Genomic DNA, 14,605 nt, shown 5'->3' on the forward strand with positions numbered 1-14,605 from the left:
TTTGTGCGCTCGCCCGCCTGGGAGCTTCTCTGGGATGTCTGTCCTGCGCTCGCGTGCTTGTGGGTCCCCAGTGCACCGGCCGCTCACACTGCACTTCCCCTCCTTCCTGTCATTTTCCTGTCATTCTCTGCGCTCGCCCGCTGTCCCAGTGAACTGGCACCCAGCACCTGCCCCCCAGCACCCGCCCCCCCCCCCCCGCACCCGCCCCTAGCACCCCCCCCACCCGCTCCCCGATGTCGCAGTGGCCCCGCTGCACCGGGTCCCCTGACTCTCGAGTGCGGGCGTGTGGGGCCTTTGTCCTTTCTGGCATCTAGGCGTCCCCTGGAGGGATGGTTGCTCCACACGGCAGGTCGGACCACAGCCCAGCGCACCCCCGGCCTCTTGCCCGGCCACCACGGGCAGTGCTCCCTAGGCTGGAGGTGTTGACTATTTCTACATTAAGTCTTTTTAAAAAGATATTTGTATTGATTTCAGAGAGAGCGAGAAGGGACAGGGAGAGAGAGATAGAAACATTAATGATGAGAGAGAATCACTGATCAGCTGCCCCCGACTAGGGATGGAGCCCACATCCCGGGCGTGTGCCCTGACCGGGAATGGAACCGTGACCTCCTGGTTCATGGGTCAATGCTCCACCCCTGAGCCCGCCGGCCGGGCTGTTTCTACATTAAATTTAAAAACAACAGCTCAGTGCGGAGCTGAGCGCCTGCCCTTCTGACGTCGGCGTCAGAGAGGGTTCCCCTCCTCCACAGAAGCGAGAGAAATGACCTCGCGCAGCTCAGCTCAGCGTGCTCCCCGTGTGGCCACGGTGTCCCCGGCGTTAGTGTCACCGTGAGAGGCACGAGACGGCGACAGCGAGTCACCCCTCCCCCTGCAGGGAGCCACCCCCTCAGGGCCCCCAGCCCTCAGCCAGGAGACTGCTGCCTCCACGGACCAGAAGGTCCTCCCCTCAGATCATCTCTGTGAGACCAGAGCTCACTGTCTTGCATGTGACGGCCCAGGCACAGCCCGAGGCCACGGGAGGCAGGGCCACGGGCCACAGGCCCCAGAGTAGCTGTGCAAGTCCCCACCCGCGTTACTTAGGTCTCAGTTTGTTACGATTTTAAAACCCTACTTGCTTTGACAAGCAGCTTCGATCAGCACAGGGCCAGGCTGGGCACCGGTGCCTTCGCGGGCCCCGGGTCCGGCCACAGCCCTGGCAGGACCAGAATCCCGGGCGGGACCAGAATCCCAGGCGGGACCAGAATCCCGGGCGGGTTAAGGTGCCCTGATTTTAAGGGGATTTTGCTCTCGGTCACACACGTGCCTGTGGCTCCCCCACGTCGGGTTTCTGGGGGGAGCTGTGTGTGAGATCCTCGCACCCCAGCCCCCACATTTCCGCTGAGTCCGGCAGGGTGGTGGGCGCGTGGGGTGGGGCGGGGTGGCGGGGACGGAGGTGCGGCTGACGTGGCCTGTGTCCTCGCCCTGACTCCCGCAGTGAGCCTGCCCCTGGGGCCCGGCGGCTCCTGCGAGGACGGGGTCCCTGCGGTGCCCGCGGAGGCCGAGGAGACCGTGTCCGTGAGCAGCTGTTTCGCATCCGAGGACACGACGGAGGACTCGGGGGTGATGAGCTCGCCCTCGGACATCGTATCCCTGGACTCCCAGCACGACAGCACCAAGTCCCGGGACAAGTGGGCCACCGACCAGGAGGACAGCAGCGACCAGGACCTGGCGGGGACCCCGGAGCTGGGTCTGCCCAAGAGCCCCGCGTGGGAGAGAAGCGGCCTCGGGCACTGGCATTCCAGGTGAGTGGGGGGGTGGCCGGGGGAGGGAGGGCACCCCAGTGTCCAGGGGAGACGTCATGGGCCACGGTGACCCAGCCGAGACTCCCTCAGTGTCTCGTACGCACCAGGTGCCACCCCCAGGGCCCCCTCTCCTGACCCACAACCACGTCTGCACGCTCTCCACATGGGCCTGCATCGGTAACCATACGGGGTGATGTCTTGTTAGTTTATACCCGTTTATAAACACTGTCTTTCTTTTAAATGTGTGTATATAAATATATATATATATTATTGATATCAGAGAGGAAGGGAGAGGGAGAGAGAGAAACATCAATGATGAGAATCATGGATCAGGATTGGCTGCCTCCTGCACGCCCCACACTGGGGATCGAGCCGTGACCTCCAGGTTCATAGGTCAGTGCTCAACCGCTGAGCCATGCCGGTCAGGCAACACTATCATTCTCTTAGTGTACGATTCCCTGCAACATCCTGTGTGCAAGATTTATCCAGGATGGTATGTGTCGTTAGTGCACGTATTTTCCCATTTTTGAATGAAAGGACACGTAGGTTGTTGAGGATTCCACGGCCGGACATAATGAGCCAGGCGTGTGTGGGTCTCTGTTTGCACATAGAGCGTTTTCTAGAAGAGAAACGATTAGACTCTCAGAAAAACCTCATTTTTTAAAACACGTTTGTATTGACTTCAGAGAGGAAGGGAGAGGGAGAGAGACAAAGAAACATCCATGATGAGAGAGAATCATGGATCGGCTGCCCTCTGCACGCCCCACACTGGGGGTGGAGCCCACAACCTGGGCATGTGCCCTGACCGGGAATCGAACCGTGACCTGGTTCATAGGTCGACGCTCAACCCCTGAGCCTCACGGGCCGGGCAAGAAACTCATTCTTAACCTCAGGGACGGCTGACAGATTGCTCTCCAAAACGATGATCTGGTTTGCACGCCCTGCGGGGTCACTCCGCGCCCGGGCAGCGTGCGGGACGAGCAGACAGGTACGCCCAGCCCGCAGGTGCCGTGGCGTTTCACGCCGCCGCCGTTCTAATTCTCCGGCCGGGAAGAGTGGGCAGCCGGTTCCGTGGGAGGTAGCAGTGTGGTTCCCCTCTTCTAGCTCTGCCTTTTCACAGACTTTGACTGTTTTTAAAAATTGTGATGTTACTTTAGAAACAGTCATCTCTCCCTGGTCAGCGAGGTGCCAGAGAGGGTCTTTAAAACCATGGCGTGGACTTGCCTTTCTGCGCTTACTGTGGCTCGGGTATTCCCGTGACGTAGCTCTGGAGGCAGCATCTCTTCGCGAGTGAACGTGCCCCCCCCCCCCCCGTCTTCCTCTCGGGGAGACGCCGTGATGCCCCTGGCGTCCGTTAGCACGACGCCCTGCTCGGCGCTGCCCGGGAAGCGCTGCTCTGCGCCATCAGCCTTCCACTGTCCGTTAGAGCACGCACAGCGCACATGGCAGTCACGTGGGGAGAGGAACGCCCTTTCTCCATGAACCCTGCGCATCCCACACTCGTGTTCTGTGGCCCTGTCCACAGCCCAGGGCAGTGAGCCGGGAGGGGCCGGGGGGGGGGGCAGGGCCCGACTGTGGGGCTGTGCTGGGTCGGAGTGGGTCAGGCGCTTGTGACCAGAGACTTTTCATGCTCCCCGGAGCCTGCAGCCTTGTAACTAGAGAAACTCTGGAAGCATAGGAACATTCAGGGACATGTTAACACCTTCTGAGACCCGAAACTCTGTAACTGCGTTAGAAAGACCATTTACGGCCCGGGAGAACTGAGCTGTTTGGGACTGCAGCCACCGGCCACTTCTAGCCACCAGCAGGTGCCCAGTGGCCGGCCCACGGGGAGCTCTGCGGTCGGTGTGGACATGCTCCCAGTGTGGCCTGGAAATCAAGTGACTTCATGGTTATTACATGGATAAATGATGAGAATAATCTGGGTTACAGTTCGGTTAAGGAAAGTAGACTCAATAAAGTTAAAGAAGGCATTTAACCAGAGTCCACCCCACCGACGGCCTCGCCTGTGCGGCTGTGGCTGCGCGAAGAGCCAGGATGACGCTCTGGAACTCGGGAGCCCGGTGAACAGGGGAGCGTTGGTTAACGGAGTGGAGGTGAGTGTGTGCGGCCGCGATCGGCCGTCCGCTTTCCCAGGCTCCGTGCCTGCAGTTTATCAGGTAACGGTTGTGAAGTCCACGGGGCGGCGTGGCGCTCCTTTGCAAATTGTTCTGCCACCGGAAAGGGAGTTTTCTTCCTCTCCAACTCTTCCTTGTTTTCTCCTTCGTGGTTCTACTATGGGATCTGTTACTCAGATAAACGTTTCTGGCCGCGTCAGATAGACACGTGACCAAGGAGGCCGGATGGGTCAGAATTAGCCCAGGCTCTGCATTTCTTCCTCGTATCGTATGAAAACCAAACCAAAAGCACCCGTTTCCTGGCACGGATTGGACCCAGCGGCCCCTCTTTTTTTTTCCTTTTTCTTTTTTAATTTAATATATTTGTATTGATTTCAGAGAGGAAGGGGGAGGTGGAGAGAGAGAGAGAGAGAAACATCAAGGATGAGAGAGAATGGTGCTCGCTTCGGCAGCACATATACTAAAAGGATGAGAGAGAATGATGGATCGGCTGCCTCCTGCACGCCCCCTACGGGGGATGGAGCCCACAACCGGGCCTGTGCCCTGACCGGGAATCAAACCCTGACCTCCTGGTTCACAGGCTGACGCTCAACCCCTGAGCCACACCGGCCAGGCTGCCCCTCATTCTTGTTAGCAAGAGTGGTGAGCCCCCTCGGAGCACCCGCCCTGTGCCCGCTGCCCCTGCCTCCGGGGGAGTGGGCAGCTCCGCTCTCTGGGCAGACTCTGGCTCGAAGCTCACCGTTGTTGACCTTTGCCCTCATCGTGGATGCGGCGATGCCTCGCTGTCACCACGCTCGGCAGCCACGCCCGTGTGAGAAAATGCCGCTGGTGATGTTTGTTCAGCACGTGCGGCCCGGAATCTAAGCGTCTGGGTGTTTGTTCTGTATTTCCTTGGTCTTAAGCCAAAACAAACTGTCAATAAGAACCACGTCGGAGGCCGGGGGTGTGTCGGGCTGCAGCGTGGTGCTGAAGCGAGCAACGGCGGAACTGCCTCGAGCTGAGATGAGTCGGCACCTCCTGCTGGCTGTCCGCTCCTCTGGACTCGAACTCGGGCCCTGCTGCTCGTCCAGGGCAGCCGCCTCCAGCCCAGGGACAGAGCGCTCGCTCAGTCTTCGTAGGAGGAGAGGGTGCCGGCCCCGAGTAACCCTTGGGAGAGCGGCCGGCGGGGGGGCGGGGGGGGAGGAGAATCAACTGTCACCCCATCCCTTCCTCCGGAGATTGCATGTTGGAAAGCCAAACGGGCTTCAGCACTGGCTTTGGGTTTTGCCGGGTAATCCGTTCACGCCGGAGTCCAGGCCTGGAGCCGCGGCCCAGCAGGGCCCCAGGAAGAGCCAGATCGTGGCCCCCGGGCCCAGAGACGAGGGGCCGGGCATCCCCCAGATACACGAGCCATGGCCGATCCTCCCCCCCAGGCCGCTGGCCTTGCCACTTTGTGAAAGAAAATGATTGCTCATTAGAGGGTGAAAGGGTATTTAAGACGCTACCCACTTAAAAAGCATCTTGTCACTCAAGCTGCTTTGAATCAAAGCGAACACAGTTCTGAAAGCGGACAGAAGGTTCCGGTTGAACTCAGCAGCTCACCCTGGCTGCAGGCGACTGGCTCGCTGTCTGCGCCGGGGCCCCGGGCAGGGGCCGTCTTGGATCATCGTGCCGCTGCATGGAAGAGACGGCTGGCCCCTGAACTGCACGAGAGAGGGTCGGGGCCCAACCCCCCTGCAGTTGAAAGTCCAAGGGTAGCTCTCGACTCCCCAGATGCTTGGTTGTCCCTGAGTATCTGCAGCGGGGTGTTGGGGAGGAGGCCCCGGGTGGGGCCGGAGAGGGAGCTGTTACTCCTGTCGCTGCTGTGACCCTCCTCATTGTTCCTCTATTTCCTGATGGGCCCAGGATGCACGGCCTGTGGGTGGCCTACGCTGCCCTCCAAGCCCTGTCCCTCTGCCACCTGCCCAGGATGCTCATTAAGCCAAGTGAAAGCCTGCAAGGGCCACAGCGGGCCACCTGTCCCCGTGCTGGGCCTGCGCCGTGGCCTCCACCCCGAGGCTCGGAGGCCAGAGGGAGCCTCCTCCTGGGCTCAGGAACCGCCTGGCTGTGTTGGGGGGCTGGTGGGTGACGAGGCCCAGCCCCCGGCCGCCCTGTGCCTTGGCACACTTGGCCTCTAGGTGGCCTGGGTCCTTACCACCCTCCCAGGCAGGTGCCAGGTGTGGTGAACACGGCGCAGGTCAGCACAGAGCCCGGGGCGGGTAGGCGTGTCTGTGCAGCGTGGACTTTGGACGGCGGGGTGGGCGGGAGCAGGTGTGGTCAGGGAGCTGCTGACCCTTGGGGGCCACGCTCACACGTGCACCCCACGCCTTCTGCGTCAGAGCAGCCCGAGGACCGTAGGGCACAGGGAGTGGGAACGCACGGGTTTGAGCTGGAGCTGGGCCTGCCTCGGATGTTTCTAGAAAGGATGGATGAGATGAGAGCCGAGGGGAACGCGGGCGCTTCCTTCTCTGTGCTCTTCCCTAGGGCGGAGAGGGCCGCGGCAGCCCCCGGGGAGGACGGGGGCCTGCTCATCGCCGGGCAGTGGGAGCAGACCCTGGCGGGCCTGGACCAGGACCTGGAAGGTGAGGACTGGGCCTACGCGGACGCGCCTGTGCGGACGCGACCCGGCGGCGCCGGCTGAGGCTGCCCCCCGGGGCGCACGTGGGTGATTTCTCCACGGGAGACGCCTGCGGAAGGAAGGGCCGTTCAGTCAGCAAAGGCTGAGCCTCAAGGCCTCATGCTGAGGCCTCCTGGTCCGGCCAGGGTTCCTCGGGGGGAAGGGAGGCTGTGACTGGCCCCTGGCAAGTGTAGGTGATAAACCGAGTGACACTGAAATGCATGTGAATAACTTACAGGCACAGGAGCCTGGGACCCCGATCGCGGCTGGGCATGGGAGGTCCTGGGCGCGGGAGGTCCTGCGCGGCGGGTTCCGGGCGCAGGGGATCCCGGGTGCGGGGGGTCTCGGGCGCGGGAGGTCCTGGGCGTGGGCTCCTGGGCGCGGGGTTCCCGGGCGCAGGGTGGGTCCTGGGCACAGGAGGTGCTGGGCGCAGGCTCCTGGGCACGGGAGGTCCTGGGCGTGGGCTCCTGGGCGCAGGGGGTCCCGGGCGCGGGGGCGTCCCGGGCTTGGGGGGTCCTGGGCGCAGGGGGTCCCAGGCGTGGGGGAGTCCCAGGCGCGGGGGCGTCCTGGGCGCGGCGGGGGGGTCCCGGGCATGGGGGGTCCCGGGTGCGGGGGGTGGGGGGTCCTGGGCATGGGAGGTCCTGGGCGCGGTCGGTGACCCTGTGCCCACTCCTTCGCAGGGATGGACGACAGTTATGAGACCGACAGCAGCTCCGTCACCGGCTCCCTCAGCAGCGCATCTGGTCGCCGCCTGCAGGGCGCCATCCCCGACGGCGACACCGACGCCATCCCCGTGACCTTCATCGGGGAGGTCCTGGATGACCCCGTGGAGCCAGAGCTGTTTCCCAACAGAAACAACAACGCCGGGTCTTTCGACCGGGGGAGCGTGGCCAGCAGGTGGGCCCGGCCGCCGCCCGCCCAGGTGGAGGCCCCGCCGCCGGGAAGGAGGGGGCCGGAGGGGCCCGGTGCCCCCGCCACCCCCCAGGACGTCGGGAAGGAGGTCCAGGGGGCCTCGTCCGCCCCCCGTGAAGATGTGAACCCCGTGAACACGGAGCCTCCCAGGCACGACCGGAGCGCCAAGGAGCCGGGGCAGGGGCGCGGCGCCGGTCCCAGCGGGCGGACGCCGGCCACCGAGCCCGCAGACGGTCGGCCGGGGACGGCGAGGGAAGCCGATGACCGGAAGGGCGTCTCGGCACCTCCGTCCTGGTATCAGCGAGGCCAGAACCCAGGCGGGAGTTTCGGCCTGAAGTACGGCCTCACCACGTACAAGATCGTCCCCCCAAAGTCGGAGAGGCGGTGCTACGACCCCGGGGTGTCGCTCTCCACGGGCGCCATCAAGATCGACGAGCTGGGCAACCTGGTGAGTCCCCCCGGGACCCGGGGCAGGAGCGTGGCCCCGGCCTCCTCTGCGCTCGAGAAAGAAACCCAGCCCCTTGGGCAGGTCCGGGAGTTCCCCAGGGCCGGCTCCACGGAGCAGCTCTCGGGCCGGCCCCCCGCCACGCCAGCCACGTCTCAGCATCCGGCAGGCGGCCTCGGGGCCGAGCCAGGCCCCCCGGGCCCTGCAGGGCCGTCGCCCCAGCAGCCGGCTGCCCACCAAGGAGAGGGGCGCTGTCCCGAGCCCGGGGCCCACCCGCCGCCCCCGGCAGCCACTGGTCACACGAAGGCCCCGGCAGCGAGCACCTCCCTGTTCCTCAAGCCTCAGAGGAGGACGTCCAGTCAGTACGTGGCCTCCGCCATCGCCAAGCGCATGGGGCCCCCCAGAGCCCAGGCCGCGGCGGGGAGGCCGGGCGGAGCCGGGAAGCCCTGGGAAGGCGCGGCGCCCGAGCTTCGTGGACGGCCTCGCGCCGGGAGAGACGCCACGGCCCCCAGTCCGCGCCCGGGGCCACACGCGTGTCCAGAGGAGGCCGCGGCCCCCGGCGGTCGCCTTCCCCCAGCCCACGGGGAGGAACCAGCAGGACCCGCGGTGGGAGCCCTGCCCCGGGGCCGGGGCCGCAGCCCGCCCGGGAGGCCGTCTGCTCAGAACGGTGCTGCCGACGCCCACGCTGGGCCCTCCGTCCCCCTCGCCACCGCTGCCCGGAGGGACCGTGAGCCCGTGGGACCAGGCCATGGTTCGGGTGCAAAGCAGAGCCCGAGTGACCACAGCACCGGCTCAGCCTGGGACCCCAGCGGCTCGCCGGACAGCCCCAGGAGCCCGCCGCCCCGCCTGGTGAATGGCTCCCGGTGGGCCCCCGAGCACGGCGAGCCCCCCGCCTCCCTGAGGGCCTCCGGCAGGGACAGCCACGCCGCCCCCGAGCTGGAGGGGAGGCCCGGGGTGCTGTGCACAGAGATTCGCGAGGCCGACGAGTCGCCGCCCCCCAGCATCTTCGGGCCAAAGAAGAAGTTCCGCCCTGTGGTCCAGAGGCCAGCGCCCAAGGACACCTCCCTGCACAGCGCCCTGATGGAGGCCATCCACTCGGCAGGCGGCAGGGACAGGCTGCGGAAGGTGAGCAGCAGGCCTGGGGGGCGTGGCCTCCCTCCTCACCTGTGGGCCTCCCCCCTCCTCACTGTGGGCCTCCCCCCTCCTCACCTGTGGGCCTCCCCCCTCCTCACCTGTGGGCCTCCCCCCTCCTCACCTGTGGGCCTCCCCCCTCCTCACCTGTGGGCCTCCCCCCTCCCTCACCTGTGGGCCTCCCCCCTCCTCACCTGTGGGCCTCCCCCCTCCTCACCTGTGAGCCTCCCCCCTCCTCACCTGTGGGCCTCCCCCCTCCTCACCTGTGAGCCTCCCCCCTCCTCACCTGTGGGCCTCCTCCCTCCTCACCTGGGGGCCTCCCCCCTCCTCACCTGTGGGCCTCCCCCCTCCTCACCTGTGGGCCTCCCCCCTCCTCACTGTGGGCCTCCCCCCTCCTCACCTGTGGGCCTCCTCCCTCCTCACCTGTGGGCCTCCCCACTCCTCACCTGTGGGCCTCCTCCCTCCTCACCTGTGGGCCTCCTCCCTCCTCACCTGTGTGCCTCCTCCCTCCTCACCTGTGGGCCTCCCTCCTCCCTCACCTGTAGGCTCAGGGGCGCAGGGGGTGCAGGGGGATATGAACAAGGGACAGGGAGTATCTGAGCAGAACCACTAAAGACAAAGTGGATGGTGGGGCCTGTCTGCACCCCTTCAGGCCCCCGACTGCCCTGGGAAGATGCCCCAACAGTCCGGGAGTGGAGGCGGGGCAGTCACACAGCTGCTCCCCGAACACAGGTGTTAGTGGACAGTCGGGCCAGGGCCGGTCCTGCCTGACACTCCTCAACACCAGGAGGACGTTCTGCCTTGGCCGGTGGCGTGGTGGTTAGAGCTCCAGCCTGCACACCCAGGGGTCGCGGGTTTGACCCCGGCCTGGTCGGGGCGTGCGCAGGAGGCAGCCCATCGAGGTGTCTCTCAGACGTATTGGTGTTTCTCTCTCTCTCTCTCTCTCTCTCTCTCTCTCTCTCTCTCTCTCTCCCCCCTCCCTTCAACTCTGTCTAAAATCAGAGGAAAATACCCTCGGGTGAGAATTAACAAACACGATAGGGGCATGTTCAGGGCACGCCTCCCCTCACCCAGGCATGTCAGCTCACATCTTCCCTCCCTCCCTGCTGCACCGTGTACGGCGGTCCCTCCTGGGTCCGAGGTGAGTGCCTGGCCCACAAGGTCGCTCTCACGGGCACCGCTGAGGCTGCCGGGCCAGGGGAGCACCCAGCATCTCCTCCCGGCTTTAGAGGGGAAACTAAGGCAGGTGCGTCCCAGGCCTGCAGCCCTGGACAGCCAGCGGCAGTGATTGGAGGGGCCCGAGACGAGGGGCCAGCATGTGGGGTCCCCGATGCGTGGTGGTCACTATCCAGCAAGGTCAGTGCTGACCACGTGGGCTTAGAGCCGTGGTCGGCACACTGCGGCTCGCGAGCCACAAGCGGCTCTTTGGCCCCTTGAGTGCGGCTCTTCCTAAGCCTTAGGAGGACCCTGATTAAGTTAGTAATGATGTACCTACCTATATAGTTCCAGTTTAAAAAATGTGCCTCTCAAAAGAAATTTCAATCGTTGTCCTGTTGGTACTTGGCTCTGTGGACTGATGAGTTTGCCGCCCACTGGCTTAGAGTATGGGGAGCGAACCCCGCCGCCTGCGGGCGGGGACTGTGACCTGGGGGCTGCCTCCGGCTGCCACTGCTCCATCTGTGCGTGACGTGTGCTGACCTGACCGTTCTAGACGCCGGAGCCCAGCGCAGAGGGCGGGCCCAAGAAGCTAAGCTACGTGGAGCTGGAGAGCGGGCACTCGGCCCTGCTGGCCGCCATCCGGGGGCACCGCGGCGCCTGCAGCCTGCGCAAGGTGAGGCCCCGGCGGGGCTGCAGAGTTCAGGGCGACCCTCGGTCTTTCAGATGTGGGTGCCCCCCCACTACCCCAGGCTAGGCAGAGGGCGGTCACTGCATGGGAGGCCAGGGCCCAGGAAGTGTCCCCCCCCCCCCCCCCCGCCCGGGCACTGGGCATTTCCCAGATTCCTGGAGGGGTTCCGCCTGGCTCCAGGGCCTGGTTCTCCCCTAGGCAGCAGCCTGGCCTGGTCTGACCCAGCCTCAGGGGCCAGCGTGGCCCTGAGTTTAGGGGCAGGAGGGGGTCCCCGGCTTCCACAGGCAGGGTCGCCAGTGAGACAGGTGCATGAGCTCTGAGTGGGGAGGGGGGTCCTCCCGGCAGTGGGTCCGGTTGGCACCATGGCCCCTGCCAGACAAGCAGTTCTCGGAGGGAAGGACTGCCCCTGCTCTGGGCCAGCAGCGATCTGGGGGGAAGACGCAGCCGGTGCCGCCCTCGGGAAGGCCCTGGCACAGTGTCCTCTCGCCCTCTCTTCCCAGGTGGCGTCCTGTGCCTCTGAGGAGCTCCAGAGCTTCCGAGAGGCTGCAAGGTCCGCCCACGGGCCGGAACCATCGGGCCTGGGAGACCCTGGCAGCCAGCCCCCACCCGCCCTGCCTCCCCCGCCCCCTCCGGCAGCCCCAGCTCCTCCTCCCGCCTCCAGGACAGCGCCCAGGGCCAGCGCCAGCGCCAGCGCCCTCGGCACCCCGGTGGACGCCAGGCAAGCCTTGATGGACGCCATCCGCTCGGGCACAGGGGCGGCCAGGCTGAGGAAGGTGATGTGGGCTGCGTGTGAGCCGGGCCGTGGGGGCAAGGGGACCTGGAGGGATGTGCCATCTGCAGGCGGGCGCCCGGCCCTGGGACAGCAGCAGGGTGAGGCGGGGGTGGGGGATGGGGGGCTGCGTCCTGCACCCCCCTGTCCAGCAGGGCCCTGCACGCCCTCACAAGGGAGGCGGTCGGCCCGACTAGCTCCTGGGGATGCAGGTGAGGGCACGTCAGCCACTAACCCCTGAGCAGTCGGCCACCCGCCCTGCGTGCCCGGGACAGGCTGCGCAGGAGCCTAAAATGTGTCCGTGGAACCTGGGTCTCGCGCGCGCTGTCCACAGCCGGGGTCCGTGGCCCGTCCCAGCCAGGCCGGGCCCTGGCGGTGTCTGCTGGGTTCGCAGCGAGTGCACTTGGTGTGTGTGACGGCCTCTGACCTCTGCAGGTGTCCCGAGCTTGAAGGAAAATGCATGGAGCCTGCTCTCTGCAAATGCAGCCAACGTGCTCTTTAAAGCTGCGTCCACGCGTGGTTCCCAGCTTGGGGGGCCCTTGGGGGGTCTGGATCTCTCGATGATAACGGCTTTGAGCATGTTTTCGTATGTCTCTTGGCCTCTGTATGTCCTCTTTGGAGAAGTGTCTGTTTAGGTCCTGTGCCCATTTTTTAACTGGATTGTGTGTCTGCCTTTGGTTAAGTTGTGTGAGTGCCTCAAATATTTTGGAGATTAACCCTTTATCCGATGTGTCATTGCCAAACATGTTCTCAACCTTTGCCTTTAGAGGCACTGACATATCCCCTCAAAATTCTGCAAACCCAACTGTGTGCTGCTGGGGCCACACCCCATGCGGGCGGAGCCGAGAGGAGCCTGAGCTCTCGCGGGCAGTGCGGTCACAGGCAGGGGCAGTGCAGTGGGGACGCGCGAGCCTGTCCGCTCGTGGCCACTGCCCACACTGACTCGGCACCCGGCCAGTGGTGAGCCCAGCGCGGTTCCTGCCTCGGGAGCCCCCGCTCCGGTGGTGAGGGAGCCGGGCCGGTGGGGACAAGCCCCAGGCGGGGGACAGAGCTTGGCAGAGGGGGTGATGGGGTGGCCGGCCGAGGTTGGGGAGCAGGACCGCCTGCCCCAGGGGCTACGCCTGCTTGTTCTGGGAGAAGGCCTGGTCGTTTCCCACCAGGAAAGGGGCGTCTCCAACAGAGAGATACGCAGGCAGAGGCGGGCCCAGGGAGGGGACGGCCACGGGGCTCAGAGAAACCAGGAGGGGGGGCAGACCCTTGGGAGCACTGGCGAGGGGCGGGGTCTGCAGACACACCACCTCGGGACCCCCAGGTTCCACCCCTTCGCCCCTGAGTGCCACAGCGAGGCACCGAAGGCGTTTCAGTGCGTTTGTGTCTGGGTTTCCTCCTCGGTCCGGAGGGGTTGGGGACCCACTAGAGCCAGCCTGGTGGGCGAGGACCTTGGAAAGACAGGCCTGCGCACGCTCCTCAGCGCCCGACGCCTGCGGCCTCGGCTTCCACAGGCCTGAGTAACGGCTCTCTCTCCATCGCAGGTGCCCTTGCTTGTGTGAACCGGCAGTGAGCCCGGACCGGGGCAGAAACCCAGCTGCCAGACGCCCCTGTCCCCGCTCAGGATGCCACGGGCGAGGGGCCCCGGGACGCGCTGTGCTGCCCGCCTGCCGGCCGAGCCCGCATCGCTGCCCCGGGCCCTGCGCGTGGCTCCTGGGGAGGACGCCGCCCGCCTGGCGCCTGTGCCAAGGACGTACTGTTTGCCTCTGAGTAGTTCTCGTTGCCAATAAACGCTTCCCGTTGGCAGGTTGCTGGGAGCCCACAGGGCACTTACTTAGAACACGGATGGGCACTGGGAACAGATCACACGGAGGCCGCTGAGGCCTTCGCCGCACACGTCGGCGGCCAAGCCGTCCAGTGGTTTAAAACCTCCCGCACCCTGAGCGCCCCGAGCTGCCTGGCGCTCCGTGTTTGGGCGGAATGAGGAGGAGGAGGAGGAGGAGGAGGAGGAGGCATGGGAAGGCCGCCTCCCGGGGGACTCTGGGGAGTGTAGAAGCAGTCATGTCTGAGGCCTCCGCCATCAGGGGTGCAAACCTCATGGAGGGTGGCCGGCCGCTGAGGGCGTAAAGACGGAGGTGCCTGGAGAGCCTTGCACGGACTCAGATGGCGGCTCTAAGTCCTGCGAAGGTGGAGGTGGGGGCCGAGACAGCACGGCGTCTGCGTGCACGTGGGTGCCCTCGGCAGCTGGCCCCGCGGGCTGTGACGTAGCCGGGACCTCCCCTTGGAGGCCGAGCACGGAGCCCGGCGACCTCCCCGGAGCCTCGAGACCTGCACGGGGCCAGGAGCAGGTGCTGGGCGTCGCCGAGATGGCCTCCGATCGGCTAATACTTCGTGACTACAGAGCGGTCTGGCCCTTGCCCAGCAGATCCCGTTTCCCTGCACCACACGCAGCCCCCTCGCAGGGCGGCCGGGGCCCTGGTGTTTATAACGGTGTACAACCACAGCGGGCGTCTTCCACGTGTACCCCCATATACTGTTGTCGCGAGGAAAGCAGCTCTGTGAGGGGCAGACGGGGAGGAGTGGGTGGCGCGAAGCTGCGTGTGTGGTGAGACGCCCTGAGAGTCGCGGGTCCGGCTCCGCGTCGCCTGACTGGCTTCCCTCACCTTCCCCGGGCGGCGAGAGCGTCCAGCCAACAGCTCCTAAACCGCACTGTCCCCAAAATGTGTCTCTGGTGCCACAAATAAAAGCTCCTGAAATCGTAGCTGCGGTGTGGGTTTCGTGAGCTCTGGCCGCCGTGGGCTTGGATAGCTTGTCCCCAGAACCGCAGAAACTCACGTGTTCCATCCACGGGTGTGTGTGCGCGCACAAAGCTGGTGCACCCCATGCTGGTGAATCCCAAATCTGGCTCCTCTCTCGTCACAGCCCAGCAGGCAACATCACCAACAAGGAAGTATTCCCATCTCAGGAGACTGAGGCCGGAC

General features: G+C 65.2%; 1 protein-coding gene across 6 annotated transcripts in view; it reads left to right on the forward strand.

Moving 5' to 3' along the window:
• Positions 1-14,385, forward strand: part of COBL (cordon-bleu WH2 repeat protein) — a 99,028-nt gene extending 84,643 nt beyond the window's left edge. For all 6 annotated transcript variants that reach the window (XM_059655914.1, XM_059655918.1, XM_059655919.1 and 3 more), the window contains 6 exons: positions 1,475-1,781; positions 6,401-6,498; positions 7,214-9,015; positions 10,733-10,852; positions 11,368-11,640; positions 13,169-14,385. In XM_059655914.1, coding sequence (XP_059511897.1) covers positions 1,475-1,781; positions 6,401-6,498; positions 7,214-9,015; positions 10,733-10,852; positions 11,368-11,640; positions 13,169-13,186 — 2,618 coding nt within the window. In that variant the 3' untranslated portion in view covers positions 13,187-14,385. The remainder of the gene's footprint in view (positions 1-1,474; positions 1,782-6,400; positions 6,499-7,213; positions 9,016-10,732; positions 10,853-11,367; positions 11,641-13,168) is intronic.
• Positions 14,386-14,605: the final 220 nt, after the last annotated feature.

The sequence above is a fragment of the Myotis daubentonii genome, chromosome 10 (genome assembly GCF_963259705.1).
Source record: "Myotis daubentonii chromosome 10, mMyoDau2.1, whole genome shotgun sequence".
Classification (NCBI taxonomy): Eukaryota; Metazoa; Chordata; class Mammalia; order Chiroptera; family Vespertilionidae; genus Myotis; species Myotis daubentonii.